A 19,616-nucleotide genomic window follows, 5' to 3' on the forward strand; every position below is an offset into this window, starting at 1 on the left:
TGGATCTCTATGGAAAGACTCCAAGGGAGGGAGCATCTGTCCCATCCCTGGGGCACACGTTCCAAGGATCAATTCCCTTCGCTGGGGGAAATTTGCCCCTTGTTTCCAGTCTGGATTTGTCTGTCAGCTGTCAGGTGTTGCTCTGCTTTGTCTGCCCTCTGCTCCCCAAAATCTCCTCCACAGGGTGCCGCCAATGGAACTAATCACCTCTCCACCTTCTCTGGGAAAAACTCGCTGGCACGAACTCTTTTCAGTGTCTGGCTCTCAGGCAGGTTTTCTAGCCCTTGGATCATCCCTGCTCTTTGCTGAACCCCAATTGCTTGCTGTCTTGTTTGACATGCAGCCCCCCGCCCAGCGTCTGTGTCAGGGTAGGGAATTGATCTCCGCTCTCCAGAGCCCCCTTCTGGCCCTGGAAGCTAGGAATAGTGTATTAATAGCAATTAAAAAAAAACACCCAAACATTTTGGGGAACATTCGCTTGTGCAGGAAATTCCAGTATTTCAACTTTTCCTTTGAATTCGAACCCGATTCTGAATCAACAAAAATTCTGTTTCTCTGGCCAGCTCCACCCAAGAGCTAGATGCACTCAGGGGACCGAGGGGCCGACAACTCCATCACCATGGCAGCTCTGCATCCATTATTGCCCCGGAAACCCGGGGTTCTGAGGACAGAAGAAGATGCGGAGGCATGGGTGTGTCTCTCATGTTTTATTGGGGTTCCCCGGGCGACTCACCCGCCCCGTACAGTTTGCTGGATCCACTTGATGTATTTGCTGACCTTGGTGTAGACACCCGGTTTGTTAGGCTGGGCGCACTCCTCCAACCCCCACGACACAATGCCTTGGAGGATCCCATCGCATATCAGAGGACCTCCGGAGTCACCCTGCGGAGATACAACCGCGTGTTACCAGCCGTGTACCCCTCCCCGACATGCCCATGGGGGATGGGGGGGTCAATTGCTCAGGGGGGAGGAAGGAGGCAAGCATGAGTTTGGAGAGGGATAGGCAAATATGCAAATCAACTGTTGAAATAATGTGCATAAAACATCACATGGAACAGAACTGGGCGGAACCCAGGCTGGCTCCGCCCTGGTGTCAACTGCGGTGCTGAGACCCTGCCCCTAATATTCCCAGCTGCCCCCATTGTGCCAGGCACTGCACAGACCCCGACCGAGATCATGTCCCCCTTGTACATTCAGCCTCCTTCTTTGTTGCTCGGCCTCCTTGAAGGCCCAGCAGTGGCAGGTTCGATCCCTGATGCCCCACACATGGGGAATTTTCTACAACACCCATCTCCACATACTGCTACGACACGGTGAGGGGCTGAGAAGGGGTTGGCGTGGACTCCACAATACCCATTCTCTGCCAGCTACAGTCCCAGATCCTCTTTCTGCCACTCGAGATCAAAAGTAGAGCTTGCTGGGAAAGTTTTCACAAAACATTTTTCCATTGAAAAATAATGGTTTGTCAGCACTGAATTTTTTCACAGGACAGGAAACCCGTTTCCCAGACATCTACCCAACGTATCCGCAACAACACCCCAGACCTGGCAAGAATCGATGCCTCCTTGTGGCACACCGGCGCACAGCATGTTGTCAGTGACCAAGTTGGAATACTCTCTTCGACATTCCGCCGCTGAGATGATCCTGAGGTTGGCGCATTGCAGCATGGCCGGGAATGATGCTGATGGATGCAGAAGAAAAAGAAGAAATCAGAGATAAATGGCTCTGAATTCTCATTTGCACGATCTGGGCTACGAAAAGGGAAAATAAGCGCAGGTGGGGAATTGCTCAATAAATGGTTTTTGCACCGAAACGTGCCGGTTTGTTGAACAGGGGAGTTTTCGGCCACTCTCCCGACTTGACCCTTTGTTGGATAACAGAGTTTTCAAATTCTTCAGAGTTTTTCAACATTTTCAAACTGGAAAATGTTGAGGGGGTGTGAGTGGAAACAACTTTTTATTTTGAAATGTTAGGGAAAAAAAAGAGGGGATAGTTTGAAAGCGAAAGGAAACTTTCTGAAGTGATTGAAACAAAAGATTACGATGGGCCCCGAATTGAAAATTTTAAATAACAAAAATATAATTTTTCCTCCTGGTTCAGGATGGGAAATTTTCTCAATATCTGGAAAATAATTTGGGGACAAAGGTGACCTGTGACTGACTCAATGTCTCCCTCTAGTCGTGGCTGAGTGGGCTGCAGCCGTGGCTAATGGAGCTGGCTCAGCAGCTCATGTGTTAAGAGCCCAGAGGTCCCACGTTCACTGCTGTGTTTCATGGGTCAGCGTACGTTGCGGGGAGGTGGTGGTGCCCCATCCGGACACCTGGCAGACACTCCCTGGTGGGGCAGCACTGCTGGCCAGTTCAATGGGCTGCACGTTGTCATTCGTCTGCACGGGGGTGATGAGTTTGATGAGCATGATGTCGTTGTCCTTGGTGGCGCTGTTGTAGTTGGGGTGGGGAATGAGCTTAGCAGCCATCCGGAGCTGCTCAGTCTCATCCAGCTTCCGCAGGTTGTACTCGCCCAGCCGTACATTGGTGGAGCTGAAAGCAAATGCAAACAGCAGCTAGTCTGGGGAAACTGACTGCAAAACAGCTGACAGATCAGGCTGCTGGACCCTGACCGAGATCAGGCCCCGCTGTGCCGGGCACTGTGCAGACCCCGACCGAGATCAGGGCCCCATTGAGCCGGGTGCTGCACAGACCCCAACTGAAATCAGGGCCCCATTGTGCCAGGCGCTGCCCAGAACCCGACTGAGATCAAGGCCCCATTGTGCCGGGCGCTGTGCAGACCCCGACGGAGATCAGGACCCCGCTGTGCCGGGTGCTGCACAGACCCTGACCGAAATCAGGGCCCCATTGTGCCGGGAGCTGCACAGACCCTGAGACACACACACAGAGCAGGGCTCATCCCCTCCAGCAGGGGTCATCAGGGACACCTCTCCCCCCGCCTACCCAGGCAGTTGGCAGTGAGCAGCCGTCAGCACCCAGTCCTTGCTGATGAGCACCCCTCCGCAGTACAGCCGGTATGAATCGAAGATCGCGGCCTGCCAGGGCTGGGGTCTCTCACAGGGGTAGCCCCCGATGATCCGCGTGTCTGTCTGTGCCATCACTGCAAGGGAAGAGCAACACACGGCACTGCAGCGCTGGAGTATGTGTGTGTGTGTGGAGATAGTTGCAATAAAAACCAAGGGCCTGGTTCTAGTCTCACACCAGTTTTATAATGAGCCAGCCCCATTGACTGCACAGGAGTTACTCCCGATTTACTCCGAGGGAGTGAGGGGGAATTGGCCCACATGATAAATGCAAGCAAAGGCGGCTGACAAGTACCCCCCCCGAGCAGAGCTCATCCCCTCCAGCAGGGGGCAGCATGGACACACACACACACACACACACCCACACCACACACACACAGAGCAGGCTCATCCCCTCCAGCAGGGGTGGCAGGGACACACACCACACACAACACACACACACACACACACACACAGTAGGGCATCCCCTCCAACAGGGGGCGGCAGGACCACACACACCCACACAACACACCCACACACAGAGCAGGGCTCATTCCCCTCCATCAGGGGGCAGCATGACACACACACACACACAACACACACCAGCAGGGCTTATCCCCTCCAGCAGGGGGCAGTACACACACACACACACACACAACACACACACACCACACACACACACACACAGAGTAGGGCTCATCCTTCCAGCAGGGGCAGCATGGACACACACCACACACACAGAGCAGGGTTCATCCCCTCCAGTAGGGACACACACACACACACACACACACACAGAGTCCCACCTACCTGCTGGCACTAGCAGCAACACGATGTTCAGCAGCTCCATAGCCATCCTGCTAAAGGCCTGTATTGAAGTGGGTCTCTCTGCCAAGTTACTAAGTGGGGGACCAAACGGGCATCATTCAGGGGAGCAGAGATTCCTCCTTTCCACCCACAACTGCTTTGCCCCTGCTCCTCCCATGGCACAGGCTATGCCCACAGCCCTGTCCATGCTCACAGACCCAGCTATCACATCCTCTCCTGTGCCTTCCGCAAGCCACTCCCTGGCTGAGCCCCAATGCCACCTGGGTCCCTCTGGCAACGCATCGCCCAGGAGAAATGGTCGTGATCTGGCACCACCATGTTTCTTTGTGTCACCTTCCCCCCTCGACGTATGGCTGCAGCAAGCTGGGAATTTTCTTCCTGGAGGGGAGGGAAATCTCAAAAATTTGTTGCCATGAAAACCAAAATTTTGAAATTTCCCCTGGAGCTGAAATTCGGTGGTGCTGGGAAATGGCTTAGGAAACATTGAAATGTCTCCCCCATCCCCCAGTCCCCAGCGTCTCTGCCCCCAAGCCACAATCTCAGGGTTCTGAAGAAACACCCCCTCATCCCCCCAATCTCTCCCACCTGCACCCCCAAAACAGTCCTCCCTTTTGCTCCCCCTCCAGAACAATTCGCTTCTCTCTACCCTCACCAAATCTGACTCTTAAAGTCAATTACTGTGGCCCCCACAATTCTCTTAAATCAATAGCAGGCGGGATGCTCCGCCCCTAGAATTGATTGCAGTGTGGATGCCCCGCCTCCAGTGTCATTGCAGTGTGGCTCCCCCCAACCCCCCGTGATCAATTTCAGGTATTCCTCTGTGGAGCCCACTAACGTGTGTGGGATGAAAGCGCTTTTGCCACCAGCATACTGTGTGGATCTGAAGATGCCCTAAGGTCACAATTAGATCCAAACCCAAGCTCGTTTTCTCTTGTATTCAAGAACACATCCCCTGTGCCAGCAACCAGTCATCGGCCCCACATGACTCAGGCAATCAAAGACTCGATTCCTGGTTCTCCAGGTCCATGCCAGTCTGGCTCCTCCTCTCCACTCTGCCAAGCTCTGCCACGATCTCCTTGCTCGCCTTGACTTCTCTGAAGCCAGCGGCTCTCTCACACCCTCCCTCCTTCCTGGGCTCACATGGCACTACCCAGACCCAGACACATTTCTCTGTACCTGGCTGCTCAGCAGCTCCTGCTCCCGCCTCTTCCTCTCCTCTCTCTGTCCCCTGGTTGCGGCTCTCCCTTGCTTTCTGGCATTATTCACCTGCTCCAAGTGGGGGCGGTTCTGATGGGCCATAAGCTTTCTGCATCTGCTGACTCTAACAAGCGCCAGACAGCAGGGGAGAATCCTGCCCCGATGCCTAGGTGACCTCATCGCAACACGCCTCCTTGTGAGATCAGGGCCCCATCATGCCGGGTGCTCCCCAGACATGCAGGGAGAGACAGTCCCTGCCCTGGCTGAGATCAGGGCCCCATTGTGTTGCGCGCTGCACAGACACACAGTGAGAGACAGGCCCTGCCCCAGCTGAGATCAGGGCCCCGTTGTACCAGGCGCTGCCCAGACATAGTGAGAGACAGTCCCTGCCCCAGCTGAGAACAGGGCCCTGTTGTACCAGGCACTGCCCAGACATAGTGAGAGACAGGCCCTGCCCCAGCTGAGATCAGGGCCCCATTGTGCTGCAGACCGTGGCTGTCCTGTCTCCCTGACTCTAAGGTAGCCCAGCAGGTGAGCGGCCAGGAAATGAGGTATGAATCCAACCAAACTTCATCACAATTGGCAAGTCTCAATTTCAATGAATGGGCATTTGCTGACCAGCTCTTGTTAGTATCATGATCCCTGTTCTACACATGGGGGAAACTGAGGCACAGACAAGAGAACTGAGTGGCCCCCATAATGGCTGAGAAGAGATTACAACCCAGGTGTCTTGAATAGTAACTCAGCTCCTTACCCCTTTGAACTCCCATGATACCTGGACCTCTCTTGGGTCATGTTTCAGAGCTCAATTCATTTTATGGCTACAGCCATGTTCCTGAAGCTTGCCATCAGCTTTTCCTTCACAGAGGGAATTCCCTTGCTGCCTATATTTGTCGTTGTTATATATTAGGGGTATTACGGGAGCAGCTCCGAGTGGCAGGCAGGGCCCAGGACCTGTGGCGCTAGGTGCTGTATAGACACAGAACCATGAGCTAGTCCCTTCCCCAAAGGCCTTTTGCCTTCCAGGGGAACAGAAATCTCCCCTTTCTCACACTTCTCCCCTTTTTCCTCTTATAGTCCTGGGCACGACCTGTCCTCAGTGCTTGGATCTTTTAGCGGTTCCATTGTCAGGATAGGGAGTGTATAGGTAGATACGATCAGATAGAGAAGTGTATAGGGATAGATAGATAGATAGATAAGGGGGGTGTATGGGCGATAGAATAGATAGATAGAGGAGGTTATGGGATGATAGATAGATAGATCAGAGGGGTGTATGGGCAATGATAGATAGATCTGATAGATGGGTGGATGGAGTAGATAGTCGAGGAGGTGTATAGAGGATAGATATATGAAGAGGGGTGTATGGGGATAGATAGATCAACAGAATAGATAGAGGAGGTGTATAGGGTTAGAATAGATATATAGAACTATGATTAGATAGAGGAAGTGTAAGTCTAGAAGATAGATAAGCATAGATAGATTAGAAGAGGGGGGGGGGGGAGGTGTATGGGGTTAGATAGTCACAACAGATAGACTAGAGGAGGTGTTATAAGGGATAGTAGGTGGTATGATTTGTGATAGAGAGGTGTATAGGAGCATAGATAGATACGAATGGGGTGTATGGGGATAGATAGATAGATAGAGGAGGTGTATAGGGATAGATATGATAGGATAGAGATAGGGAGGTGTATGGGATAGATAGATAGAAGACGGGTGGAGTGGGATTGATAGATAGATAGATGGGGGCATGGGGATAATAATAGATAATAGGCGTGTATAGGATAGATAGATAGATAGAGGGGTGTATGGATAGATAGATCAACAGAAGAATAGAGGAGGTGTATAGGGATAGATAGATAGTAGATATGATAGATAGATAGAGGAGGTGTTATAGGATCGATGATAGATATAGAAGGAGGTGTATAGGGTACGATAGAAGATAGATAGAGGGTGATGGAGAGTAGATAGGGGCATGGGGATAGGATAGATAGAGGGGGTGTATGTAGATAAATAGATTCAACAGATAGAATAGAGGAGGTGTATAGGGATAGTAGATAGAGGCGGTGCTATGGGGGATACGATAGATAATAGAGGAGGTGTATAGGGTAGATAGAATAGATAGAGCAGGTGTATGGGGATAGATAGATAGATACGATGGGATGGATGGAGATAGATAGATAGAGGGCGGTGGATGGAGATAGAAGATGGGGTGGAGAGGTGTAGAAGATAGATAGAGTGCATGGACAGTAGATAGATAGAGAGAGCTGGTTAACGTGGGAAAGGATAATGATCATTTAGTAGATAAGAGGTGATGGGTGTATAGAATAGATAGAGGAGGGTAAGAGATAAAGATAATGAGAAGATAGAAGAAGCGTGCCTGGAGATAGATAGATAGAGCGAGTGTGTGGGGATAGATAGATAGATAGATAGAGTGGGTGCATGGGGATGGGGGAGGGGGTGCCTAGGGATGGATAGATAGATAGATAGGCTGTATGGGGACTGACAGGTAGATAAAGGTTGTGTATAGGGATAGTGTGACACAGTGTACCTCAAAGCAGCGCCCTGGATCTCCCATATTCACCACTTTCTTATAATGACGATCTGTTTTGGGCCATGCACACCTTGTGAAGTATTGTTTTCAAGTCTTGTTCGGTTGAATCGTAATCTCCTGTTGGACTGGATGTGCTAGCCTTGTAGGTGAGGTTACGGGGTATTGCTACATGTGCTGCTGAAACATGTTGCGAGGTTGGGAGACGCCCACAGCCTGTCTTTCTGTTACAACAACAATAGCCACCGGTAGCCAGACAGTGTTACTGGCTCATCAGTACCCAATCCACTATCCTATAGACTCCTCCGAGAAGGCACTTACGCCCTGGTGGCAGCTTATAGCACATGCCACAGCAAAGATCTTTCCAGCAAGCACAACACCTGGGTTCAGTTTTGTTTAGTCAGAAAGTTGGCAACCTGCCTGGTTGGGCTCTGGAGGGGAAGGGGTGTGAGTTTCTGGCTCCCCTGCTGGGTTCTCAAGAGGGAGGAGGCAGAGAAACAGGGACTGGGCTATCATAAGGGTTTCTTTAACTCTACTCCTGGGGAAATTTTTGTGCGTGTCACAGACATACTTGCTGATAATATTTTGAAAGAAATGACCAAAATAATTGACACTGGCACAATTATATAGTGTTATTTTGACAAATAAAATGTGCAGAATTTTAAAATATTGTGAGCAGAATTGTTACTGTTTTGGTGCAGAATTCCCCCAGGAGTGCGGCTTGTACCATCTGCCAGGGTGAGAAAAGCTGTTTGATTCATCTCTTGCGCAGACGAAACGTTTAGGCTTTAGAATGCGCGTTTACGTTTTACTTCCTTAAGGTAACTATCTCTGATCTTTCCGACTACCACTTAGAATCACTTAAAATTAATCTCTCTGTAGTTAATAAACTTAGAGAGTTTGTCTAAAGTGCTTGAGAAATCTGCTCAGGTTGCAAAGGTTGGTGCATGTCCACTTTCCTTTGACCAAGTGGCGAACTAAGTACTGAGCTTACCCTGGCCAGGCTTCTGAGCAGCGCAAAATGGTACCATCCTGGGGTGCAAGGCTGGAGTGGGGGGAATTGGCTGGAGCCTCCCTATTGGTGGTTCACAAGTGGCTGGGAGAGCAATCACGTAACTCAGCTGAGCATGTCCCAGCCAGGGAATGGCTGTGTGAGTGCAGGGCCTCTCAGAGGTTCATAGTTTGACATCAGCATCCCAGTGTGAGAAGGAGCCCAGGCTGATGAGACAGAGGGCTCAGCAGTACCCCTGTTCCAGGTTGCACCCCGGGATCCCCATCACAGATAGATAGATGATAGATAGACAGGGGGTGTATGGGGACAGATAGATAGATAGAGGGAGTGTGAGGAGATAGATAGATAGATAGAGGGGGTGGATGGAGATAGATAGATAGATAGAGTGGATGGATGGAGATAGATAGATAGATAGATGGGGTGGATGGAGATAGGTAGATAGATAGATAGATGGGGTGTGGGAGGATAGATAGATGGGGTGTCTGGGGATAGATAGACAGATAGATAGAGGGGGTGTGGGGATAGATAGATAGGGTGTGGGGGGATAGATAGATAGATAGATGGGGTGTCTGGGGATAGATAGATAGATGATAGATAGACAGACAGATAGATAGACAGACAGGGCTGGCTTTTGGAAGTGCAGGGCCCAATTCGAACAGTTTCAATGGGGCCCTGGCAGGAATGACTAAAAAAACAAAAACAAACAAAAAAATCACATGTGAAAAAACATGTGGGGCTTGTACTCACCAAGCGGTGCTCCGAGTCTTCGGTGGTGGGTCCTTCACTCGTTCCAGGTCTTTGGCGGCACTGAAGGACCTGCCACCGAAGTGCCGCTGAAGACCCACAGCAAGCGAAAGGCCTGCCGCCGAAGACCCGCAGTGAGTGAAAGACCCACCGCTGAAGTGCCCCTGAAGACCCGAAGTGCCGCCAGGTGAGTAAAAATTTAAAAGGCACCTCTAGCCAGGGTAGGGATTCTCACTGGGTGCGGGGCCCTCTTAGGCGAGGGGCCCAATTCAGGGTAATTGGTGGAATAGGCCTAAAGCTGGCCCTATAGATAGAGGGGGTGTATGGGGATAGATGGATAGATAGATAGATGGAGTGGATGGAGATAGATAGAAAGATAGATAGATAGATACAGGGGGTGGATGGGGATGGATAGATAGATAGATTGATAGATAGAGGAGGTGGATGGAGATAGGCAGATAGATAGATAGAGGGGGTGTGGGGGGATAGATAGATAGATAGAGGGGGTGGATGGAGATAGATAGATAGATAGAGGGGGTGTGAGGGGATAGATAGATAGATAGAGGGGGTGGATGGAGATAGATAGATAGATAGAGGGGATGGATGGAGACAGATAGATAGATGGGGTGGATGGAGATAGCTAGCTAGCTAGCTAGATAGAGCAGGTGTGGGGGGATAGATAGATAGAGGGGGTGTGAGGGGATAGATAGATAGATAGATAGATAGAGGGGATGGATGGAGACAGATAGATAGATGGGGTGGATGGAGATAGCTAGCTAGCTAGCTAGATAGAGCGGGTGTGGGGGGATAGATAGCTGGAGGGGGTGTGAGGGGATAGATAGATAGATAGATAGATAGAGGGGGTGGATGGAGGTAGATAGATAGATAGATGATAGATAAAATTACTCAAAATAGTTAAATCCAAAGCTGTCTGCAAAGAGTTACAAAGGGATCTCACAAAACTGGATGACTGGGCGACAAAATGGCCAATGAAATCCATTTGATTAGGGAAAAGAAATGCCCATTGGAAAACATAGTCCCATATATACATATGAAGTGATGGGATCTAAAATAGCTGTTACCGCTCAAGAAAGAGATCTTAGATGGTGGACTGTTCCTGGAAAACATGCACTCCGTGTGCAGCAGCAGCCAGAAAAGCAAAGAGGAGGCTAGGAACCATTAGGAACGGGAGAGACAAGGAGACAGAAAGTATCTTAATGCCACTGTATAAATCCACGGGACACCCACACCTTGAATCCTCCCTGCAGTTCTGGTTGCCCCATTTGAAAAATAGATAGATTGGAATTGGAAAAAAGAGAAGCACAACAGAAATGATGAGGGGTGTGGGGCAGCTTCCGTATGAGGAGGGATGAAAAGGACTTGGATTGTTCAGTTCGGAGAAGAGACAACTAAGGGGGCTATGGTAAAGGGCTATACAATCGTAACTGGTGTGCAGAAAGTGAAGCAGGAAGTGTTATTTACCCTATCAGATAACACAAGCCCCAGGGGTCACCCAATGAAATTAACAGGCAGTGAGTTTAAAACAAACACAAGGAAGGATGTTTTCACCCAGCGCACAGTCAGCCCCAGCCCTTCGCCTCCCCCAAACCAATGGCTCCATCCCGTCCTTCCCTCTGAGCAAAGCCCAGGCCCCTTTACCGATATTCCCAGCCCGTTCTACATTTCAGGCTGCTTCCCACGAGGGTCAAGTGCTCTCCAGCCCCTCGTCTGTCGCCTCTAAAGCAGAGATGGCTGTGTTCTAGCTGTATGTCCTGGCTCTGGCGGGAGCTATCTCGACCTCCTGCAGAGAACCCAGGAGGCAGGTCTGGCCGTATCCTGGACAGCAGCTCCAAAGGCAACGAGCGGCTGCAAACTTACCCCAAATCTTGCATGGAGGCCTGGCAGAACCAACCCTGGCCTCCTTTCCTGTCCCCCCACACGGCTCTCCTACCTCTTCCGTGGGTGGTGCTGCTTTTAACCACACTGCGCCCTATCACTGCCTCTCCCTGGGGCAGCTGGGTGGCTTTACAGGCAAGGCAACTCCTCTGTTGCCATTGTTAATCTCCTAATGATGAGGTGTCGGCTATTTCCCCCCTCTTTAATTAACCTTACGAGAGTATTGCTCCAGTTTGGCTAGAGTCACAGATTGAGCAAGGGCTATGTACTGCTGGGAGAAAGAAAGAAAGAAGTGGAAATAGGTAAGTATAGTAGGTAGAAAGAGGAATAGATACATAAGAGAAAGAAAGAAAGAAAGAAAGAAGCCATGTCTACAGCATGGAGGCTCATGCTGCTGTAGTGTCGACGCTTTGGGGTGTTTTCTGTTGATCGAGGTAACCCACCTCCCTGACTAGGGGTAGCTAGGTTGAAGGAGAAATTCTTCCACTGGCCTTGCCCCATCTATATCAAGGGTTAAATTAGCTTAACTACGGTGATCAGGGGTGTGAATTTTTCTGCATCGCTTGTTGGGATAGATATGTATTACATTATATACCAATGTCAGATGTGTTGGAAGTGTGAATGGAAAGGAGTAGTGCTTGCCTTTTTAGCCTTGCTGTAAATTGTTGTAGCAATTTCTGTAACTAACCCAAGGACAATTATCTGAGGCTAGAGAGACAAGATAGAGAAGTCTGTACCAGGGATGATAAGGACTTCGGGAAACAATGTGTTTTACCACCAACCCTTTCATTCCTTGGAATTTTGATTGTGCCTATGTAAATCTTGTAGTCATGTTCTTTAGCAATGTGAAGGGAGCGAGAAAACAGAAGAACACGTAAATCAAACGTGTTAAGCTGGAATGTGAGAACGCTGAAATGTGAACATGCTGAGTGAGTGGAAGTGTCTGTGACAGGTAAATGATGGATCAGGAAATAGTACCAGCCAAACTCAAGAAAGATTCACACCTATCTGCTGGCTGAAGATAATGCAGGAAACCGGATGACACCCGAAAGGCAAGCCAGAATCTGCCCAGGGCACATCAAGAAGAGATAAAAGATAACATATGCGTAACAATTGGCGGTCATGAATGTATCATCTGCTGGTCAAGCTGATTGATGGTTATCTCAATCATGACAGAGCAATTCCCGTAGACTTACATTGAACCAAAGACCTATAAGAATGGAGCCAGGGAACTGTAATCTTTGGGCTTGGCTACACTGGAGAGTTGCAGCGCCGGTGGTGGGTTTACAGCGCTGCAACTTACTCACCGTCCACACTTGCAAGGCACATACAGCGCTGCATCTCCCTGGCTGCAGCGCTGGCTGTACTCCTACTCTGCCTGGGGTATAACGATTGCAGCGCTGGGGATGCAGCGCTGCTCCGCCAATGTGGCCACCAAAAGCGCTGTAATTGGCTATTCAGCCACTCCCAACAGCACTGCAAATGCTGCAAATGTGGCCACATTGCAGCGCTGGTAGCTGTCAGTGTGGCCACACTGCAGTGCTTTCCCTACACAGCTGTATGAAGATAGCTATAACTCCCAGCGCTGTACGACTGCAAGTGTAGCCAAACCCTTTGAGTCTGGTTCTGCGACGACCCTCCAGGAGCATCGGATGTGCTTCTGACAATGGCTTGGCTCCAACCTCGTGTCCAGGGGGCCTGGCCAGTGACTTGGCACGAGCAGCTGAAGGCTGGTAACTATAACTGATCATTGCAGAACCTGTGTGAATGGTTGTGTGAGTGAATGATTTTAACAGCTGTCAGTACTATCCTGTTGTATTTGCAATAAACATGGCGATTTGCCTTATCCCTCTTATAAGATCCTGCTGGTATTATTTTATTAGTGTATGAGTGATGTAGCTGGGTTGATCTAAATTTTAAGTGTAGACCAGGGTGAAGAAAGAAAGAAAGAAAGAAAAAGAAAGAAAGAAAGAAAGATCCACCAGCAGTTGTTTACCACAGTGCTATTTCAACAGCAGCCATTCCACCCCCATCATGTCACCGGCTGTCTTCGGCATCCCATTATTATTCACTTAGTGCTGATCCTGGGCCAAGCACTGCACTAAAAGGGAGGCCTGAGAAAGCCCCCAGACACACGTGCCATTAGGATTGCTTCTTATTTCTTTTGCCCATAGAGAAATCAGCGTCCCATTGGACAAAAAACGTTTGCCCGTGAGTTAGCCTGTTGTTCAGCCGGGGAAATCCGATATTTATTTTGTATAATTTTGGTGAATGACATTGAGGTTTCTTTTTCAGCGTTTTTTAAAAATTATGTTGAGCAAGGTAAATGTTCAGCATTGTGGGAAGGCAGGGTGGGACGAGATGGTAGTGATTTACCGACAGTAGACGTTTGGATTTCAAGTGTTAAAGAGTCATAACCATTAAAACACCAGTTCTCACCAGTGCACGCCAAACCAGACAAAGGAAATACCCTTAAACTCAACTCCAATGAGGCCTCAATCCGCATTTTTCTGACCTGTACATTGTTGTTCTTATCAAAGATAGTGTGTTTTTGTAGCTCTCAGTGTGTTCAGCGAATAGAGGTTTTTACCGACATTTACTGACAAAAATCTGATCCTTCCAGGCTTAGCTGTAGTCTATCATTACTGTTACTGTACACACAAACAACCATAGCTGTTGGGGGTAAAGAACAAAGACACAATAATGACACACTGTTGTTGCGTCTGCTGCTCTTCTCAAAACAAAACAAGAGGATGAAAACCCCAGAGAAGCTTGTTCACTAAATACACACAAATTGGCCCTGCCCAAGCTACCTGCGCAGAGGCTTCTAAACCACAATGCGAGCGCCACTAGAGGGCTCACAAACTATTTAAAGGGCTGCCTACGCACACCCAACACAAAAGCAAGGAAATAAGAACTTAAGATATTCAACATGGCATATGTCTCACTTCTCTGCCCAGAGGCGCATCCTTCCTGGCTATCACACAACACAGACATCTAGAGCTGGCAGAAAAATTCTGAAGAGCGGTTTCCATTGGAATTGGTGTTTTATTGAAATCCAGACCTTTCATGGGAACGGTTCCCTTCTGACGTAATTTTCAATGGGGGAAAGGCTAAATGACTTATGCTGACATTGCGGTTTTGTACTGATAAGGTGAAAATGTTGCATTTTGGTAATTGCAGCTGGTTTGCGTTGACCATGTCATTTCCATGAATTTATCTTGAAGAAGAGCTCTGTGTAGCTTGAACGCTTGGCTCTCTCCCCAACAGAAGTTGGTTCAGTAAAAGATATTACCTCACCCACCTTGTCTCTCTAAGGCCTGGTCTACACTAGGAAGGTGAGTCGACCTAATATACGCAACTTCAGCCATGTGAATAACGTAGCTGAAGTCGGCGTATCTTAGGTCAATTTACCTGGCCGCGAGGACAACGGTGAGCGGACCGCTTCTGCTTCCCCATCGACTCCGCTTCGACTTCTGGCACGCGGTGGAGTTCCGGAGTCAACGGCAGAGCGATTGGGGATCGATTTTCTTGTGTCTACACTAGATGTGATAAGTATCAGAGGGGTAGCCGTGTTAGTCTGGATCTGTAAAAGCAGCAAAGAGTCCTGTGGCATCTTATAGACTAACAGACATTTTGGAGCTTTCGTGGGTGAATACTCACTTCGTCGGATGCATGTAGTGGAAAGGTATATATATGCAAGGTATATATATGCAAGCAAGAAGCAGGCTAGAGATAACAAGGGTTAGTTCAATCAGGGAGGATGAGGCCCTCTTCAAGCAGCTGAGGTGTGAAAACCAAAGGAGGAGAAACTGCTTTTGTAGTTGGCAAGCCATTCACAGTCTCTGTTTAATCCTGAGCTGATGGTGTCAAATTTGCAGATGAATTGAAGCTCAGCAGTTTCTCTTTGAAGTCTGGTCCTGAAGTTTTTTCGCTGCAGGATGGCTACCATTTAATCTGCTACTGTGTGTCCGGAAGATTGATGTTCTTCCTTTAGGTCTTTTTGTATATTTGCATTCCTAAAATATCCTGATTTGTGTCCGTTTATCCTGTTCCGTTAGAGACTTGTCCAGTTTGGCCGATGTACCTAGCAGAGGGCTTGCTGGCATATGATGGCGTAATTACGTTGGTGGATGTGCAAGGTGTTGACGGTGATGGTGTGGCTGATCTGGTTAGGTCCTGTGATGGTGTCGCTGGTGTAGATATGTGGGCAGAGTTGGCATCGAGGTTTGTTGACGTGATAAATTGATCCTCAATAGATCAATTGCTACTCTCTGGATAGACATAAGGGTAGACATACCCTTATATCCTGGGACCCACACAGCTACAACAACATTACATACAATTGAATTCAGTCTTTTATACAATAGTTAATATTAATAGGAATATAATATCATATAAAACAGAAACATGTGAACATAAATATAACACACAGCATTAATTTTATGATGTTATATTTATATGTTGTATTTAATATTATATATACGCCATTTACTATCTTCTGTTTCAGCATGATGGGAATGTAACACTTTTCTTTTATGAAATTGAAACGATTCAACATCATTACTTTCGCACAATGTCAATTTGTCATTGCCAAAGTGAAATGTTTAGAAGGTTCAAAATACAAAATGTTCGGAATCTTTGTTCAGGGGAAATTTCACGTGTTTGTTCCAATTTGGAAAGAAAACAAAATTCAAAAGTTTGGAATTTCCCACACAAGAGAAATTCCAGTTTCTGGCTGGCTTTTCAGAAAACCATAGCTCTGCTCCAGGAGCCTCCTTCGAAAACTCTCCACATCATAAACAGCTAGGTGCATCCCAGCTGAGTGCTGATCTTCACCAGCTAAACACGACATAAATCAAACATTTATGACATAAAAATGTACTATTTTTTTCCTGTTCATTATTTAACAAAATAATCACAGAAACCCAGAGACCTCCTTGAAATCTCACTAATTACAATATTTTTGACTCTCTACAGTTTGTAAGCTAGAAGGGTTGGAACAAACCCACGAACTGCTCAGAATGTGAATCAGTATTTAAAAAATGGAAACTAACTAACCAACAGTCTTTAAACTCCGAAGACCCCTCTAGCGTCACTCAGCCATTCTGTCCTGAAATGAGTGGGGTGCTCAGGTGCATATTGCACATAAAACAAAGAGTTCAGACTCCCGTTTTCTTTACAGAGGGGAACTCATCCTTCGTTGTGTTGAGGCACTGCCACAGCAAGGAATAAATAAATAAAGTGATTGCGTGAAATGTAACAATAATTGTTAAGAGAAGTGGAGTCAATGGGACCAGGGAGATGGGGTCAATGGGCTGTAGCTCCACTGGAGTGAATAGGGCCAAACCCCCAGTTGAGTCAGTGAGCCAGATCCCAGCTGGGGTTTATCAGCCGTAACTCCATTGGACTCCATACAGCAGGTCGGGATCTGGACCGTAAACAGCCTAAGAGAGAAGACAGAATGTGACTGGGAGCATCCTAGAGTGGGCACCGGGGAGAGGGGTGTGGATGAGCTAACAGGGTCTTTGCCTTGTTTGTTTCCTTTAACTGTTCAGTGCCTGATCATGTATCTCAGTGCACTAGAGCTGGCAGATAGACAGAGAGAGAGAGAGAGAGAGAGGGTGTGTCTGGGGATAGATAGATAGATAGATAGATAGATAGATAGATAGATAGAGGGTGGGTGGGGGGATAGATAGATAGATAGAGTGGGTGCATGGGGATAGATAGATAGAGTGAGTGAGTGCATGGGGATAGATAGATAGATAGATTATATGGGGCTAGATTGATCTCTAGGTCACACCTCTCCCAGCAGATACCTAGCCCATCAGGTCTCCTGATGCCCTGTGAGAGGTTGAGTTCTCCGGTCGCTGCTTCTTGGGTACCTATAGGTTTGGCTGAGATCAGTGGCTGAGCCCCTGTGGAGGACTGGTTGGGAACAGGAGGCTGTGGAGTGGGTGCTCGTTCCCCTCTTCCTCTTACATAGGGCAGGCACTTGTGCTAGGAGCCGTGTGAGGTGAGGGATCTCTCTGGTTGCAGATGCAGGGGTGAGGCGATTTGGCAGCATCCAGTCCACATGGGAGGCAGGAGTTGTGATGGAGACTCTGGGAGGAAGCGAGAGATGGAGCTCTTTGAGCATAGGACCTCTTGAGGGGTAGGCATGGGGATTTCCAAGCCAGGGAATGGCCTACGGTGCTCAGGAAACCAAGTCTGGGGGCATGGTCTTTGGGGAATGAACTGACTCATGGCAGTAATTCCTCCAGCCGGGCACAAGTGTACCAAGCCCCGAATCTGGGTGTGCCACTTGGGCCAAAGGGGTGACAGTGCAGCCGCAATGGGTGTGCTGGCAGAGCTCCCTGCAGCTGGTTCCACGAGGACTGCGGGGAGTGTGACATAATGCAGGCACAGCTACGCAAGCCGCCATCCCAAACCCTCAACATTTAGATCTGGCCAAGATCCCATAATGATGGGGCGTGGCTGGGAGAAACAAGAAAAGAAGCATGGGGAAAGTATCATTTCAAGACACACAGTCACACCCAACAAGCTCAAATTAATGCTCTCCTTGCAAGACCTTGTGGTGTATGGAAAACTGTGTTCACGTGACAATCAATTGTTTTCATTTGCAAGAGGTTTTCCTGGTCCTGCTGGCAGGCTGGGGGGCTCACTAGGGAAGCTTGCAATCTGAGTTGGTTTGCAAAGAGCTGGCCTGGAGCAAAGTGGGGGTGAGTTGGGCCTTGTCACCTCTGGGAGCTGCCTACTTTGTCTCACTCTGTTTTTGGGGCTTGTGTGGTTTCGTTCTGGATTCTAAAAAATAAAGTTGTGTGATGTTGCAACCAGCCAGAGAGGTTTTTATGCTTAGATGTAGTGTGTGAAGGTGCCACAAACAGATCAGATCAAGGCTTTGACAACAGCTGGCTGGAAAGGGGGGATGGTCCAATGGTTAGAGCAGTTGTCAGGAATCAGGTCCAGTCTCCGGGTGACCTAACAAGTGAGTGCAGCTGGTCTGCTTGGCAGGAAGAATCAGCCGACAGCTCCTTGCCTGCTTGTTCCCAGCCCTGGCCCTGCGTTGCCTCAATTCGGGTAGCTCAGTTCTGACCCTCGGCTCCGATTTCTGACTTTGGCTCTGCAGCGTGCCTCTGTCTGCCCTCTATCTCCGGCTGCAATCCAGCCATGATATGAGCCACGTGGGGAGCTGCAGCATGGACCCTCTCATTACCCTGGGTGGGAAGTCCTGGGGCTGGGACACAGGGGGAAGAGGAGGGGAAGGAGCTGGTGACCCAGAGTCTGCCATGGCGAAAAGTGGATGGGCCAGGTTCTTTTCTGACACCACTGGAGCATGTTCCAATGGCGAATCACCCTCTCTGTTATGAAATGGTGCCTTTTTTCTAACTGGATTTTGCTTGGCTTTAACTTCCAGCCATTGGTTCTTGTTCTTTCTCCACTCGATTAAAGACCCCTTTGGTACCCCAGGTTTTCTCCCTGTGAAGGTATTTTTACACGGTGATCAAGTCACCTCTTGATCTTCTCTTTGATCAGCTGAGCAGATTGAACTCTTCCAGTCCTTCACAGTAAGGTGTCCCCCGCCCCCATAGCTCCTCTCTGCACCTCCTCACCCCAATTTTTCAAGTCTTAAAAATGCCGACACTAGAACTAGATGCAACATTCCAGTGTGGGTCTCACCAGCTCTGTACCCAGACTCTCCGCACCTACTCACTAGCGCACAGGAATCCATGCTTGGCTGGATCCCACCAGGTCTCCAGAGTCCTTTTCAGAGTCCCAGACAGAGAATCCCAGCCTGTACGTATGACCGATGTCCTTGGTTCCTAGATTTAATAGGCAGCAGGTTTAAAACAAAGGTAAGGAGGCATTTCTTCACCCAGCACACAACAACCAGGGAATGTTGTGAAGAACAAAAGTCTAACTGGGTTCAAAAAAGAACTAAATAAGTTCCTGGCAATAGGTCCATCAATGGCTATTAGCCAAGATGGTCAAGGATGCAGCTCTGTGCTCTGGGTGTCCCTAAGCCTCAGGCTTCCAGAAGGTGGGACTGGATGATGGGCTGGATCAATAGTTGCTCTGTTCTGCCATCTGGCACTGGTCACTGTCAGAAGACAGGATAGTGGCTACATGGACCATTGGTCTGCCCATGTGGGTCTCTTCTTATGACCTTGTGTATGTCTCTATTGAATCCCCTTTGATTGTGCCGAGTTTACCCTGTGATACAGAGTCAGCAACTCTGAAATGTAGGCTGGATTTGTGTCGGTTTCGCTGAATTGTTTCAATAGAGAGAGAGAGAAAAAAAAGAAAAAATTGCGAAGAATCAAGATGTTTCCTTTGGACATTTTTCAGACAAAACCTTTCAATTTTTTTGGTTGAAACAACTT

The 19,616-nt window shown here is 48.7% G+C and overlaps 1 protein-coding gene and 1 long non-coding RNA gene across 2 annotated transcripts in view; one reads left to right on the forward strand and one right to left on the reverse strand.

The window, feature by feature from the left end:
• Positions 1–19,616, forward strand: part of LOC142047541 (uncharacterized) — a 403,753-nt gene that overhangs the window by 193,954 nt on the left and 190,183 nt on the right. The gene's annotated exons all lie outside the window — the stretch shown is intronic.
• On the reverse strand, positions 730–3,863 carry LOC116819739 (kallikrein-14-like). Its single transcript, XM_032771710.1, has 5 exons — positions 3,818–3,863; positions 2,952–3,108; positions 2,287–2,540; positions 1,545–1,681; positions 730–882 (listed from the first exon to the last, which is right to left on the reverse strand). Exons 1-5 carry the CDS (start codon positions 3,861–3,863, stop codon positions 730–732), a joined length of 747 nt encoding a protein of 248 aa, XP_032627601.1.

Source organism: Chelonoidis abingdonii, chromosome 11, assembly GCF_003597395.2.
Source record: "Chelonoidis abingdonii isolate Lonesome George chromosome 11, CheloAbing_2.0, whole genome shotgun sequence".
Lineage (NCBI taxonomy): Eukaryota > Metazoa > Chordata > Testudines > Testudinidae > Chelonoidis > Chelonoidis abingdonii.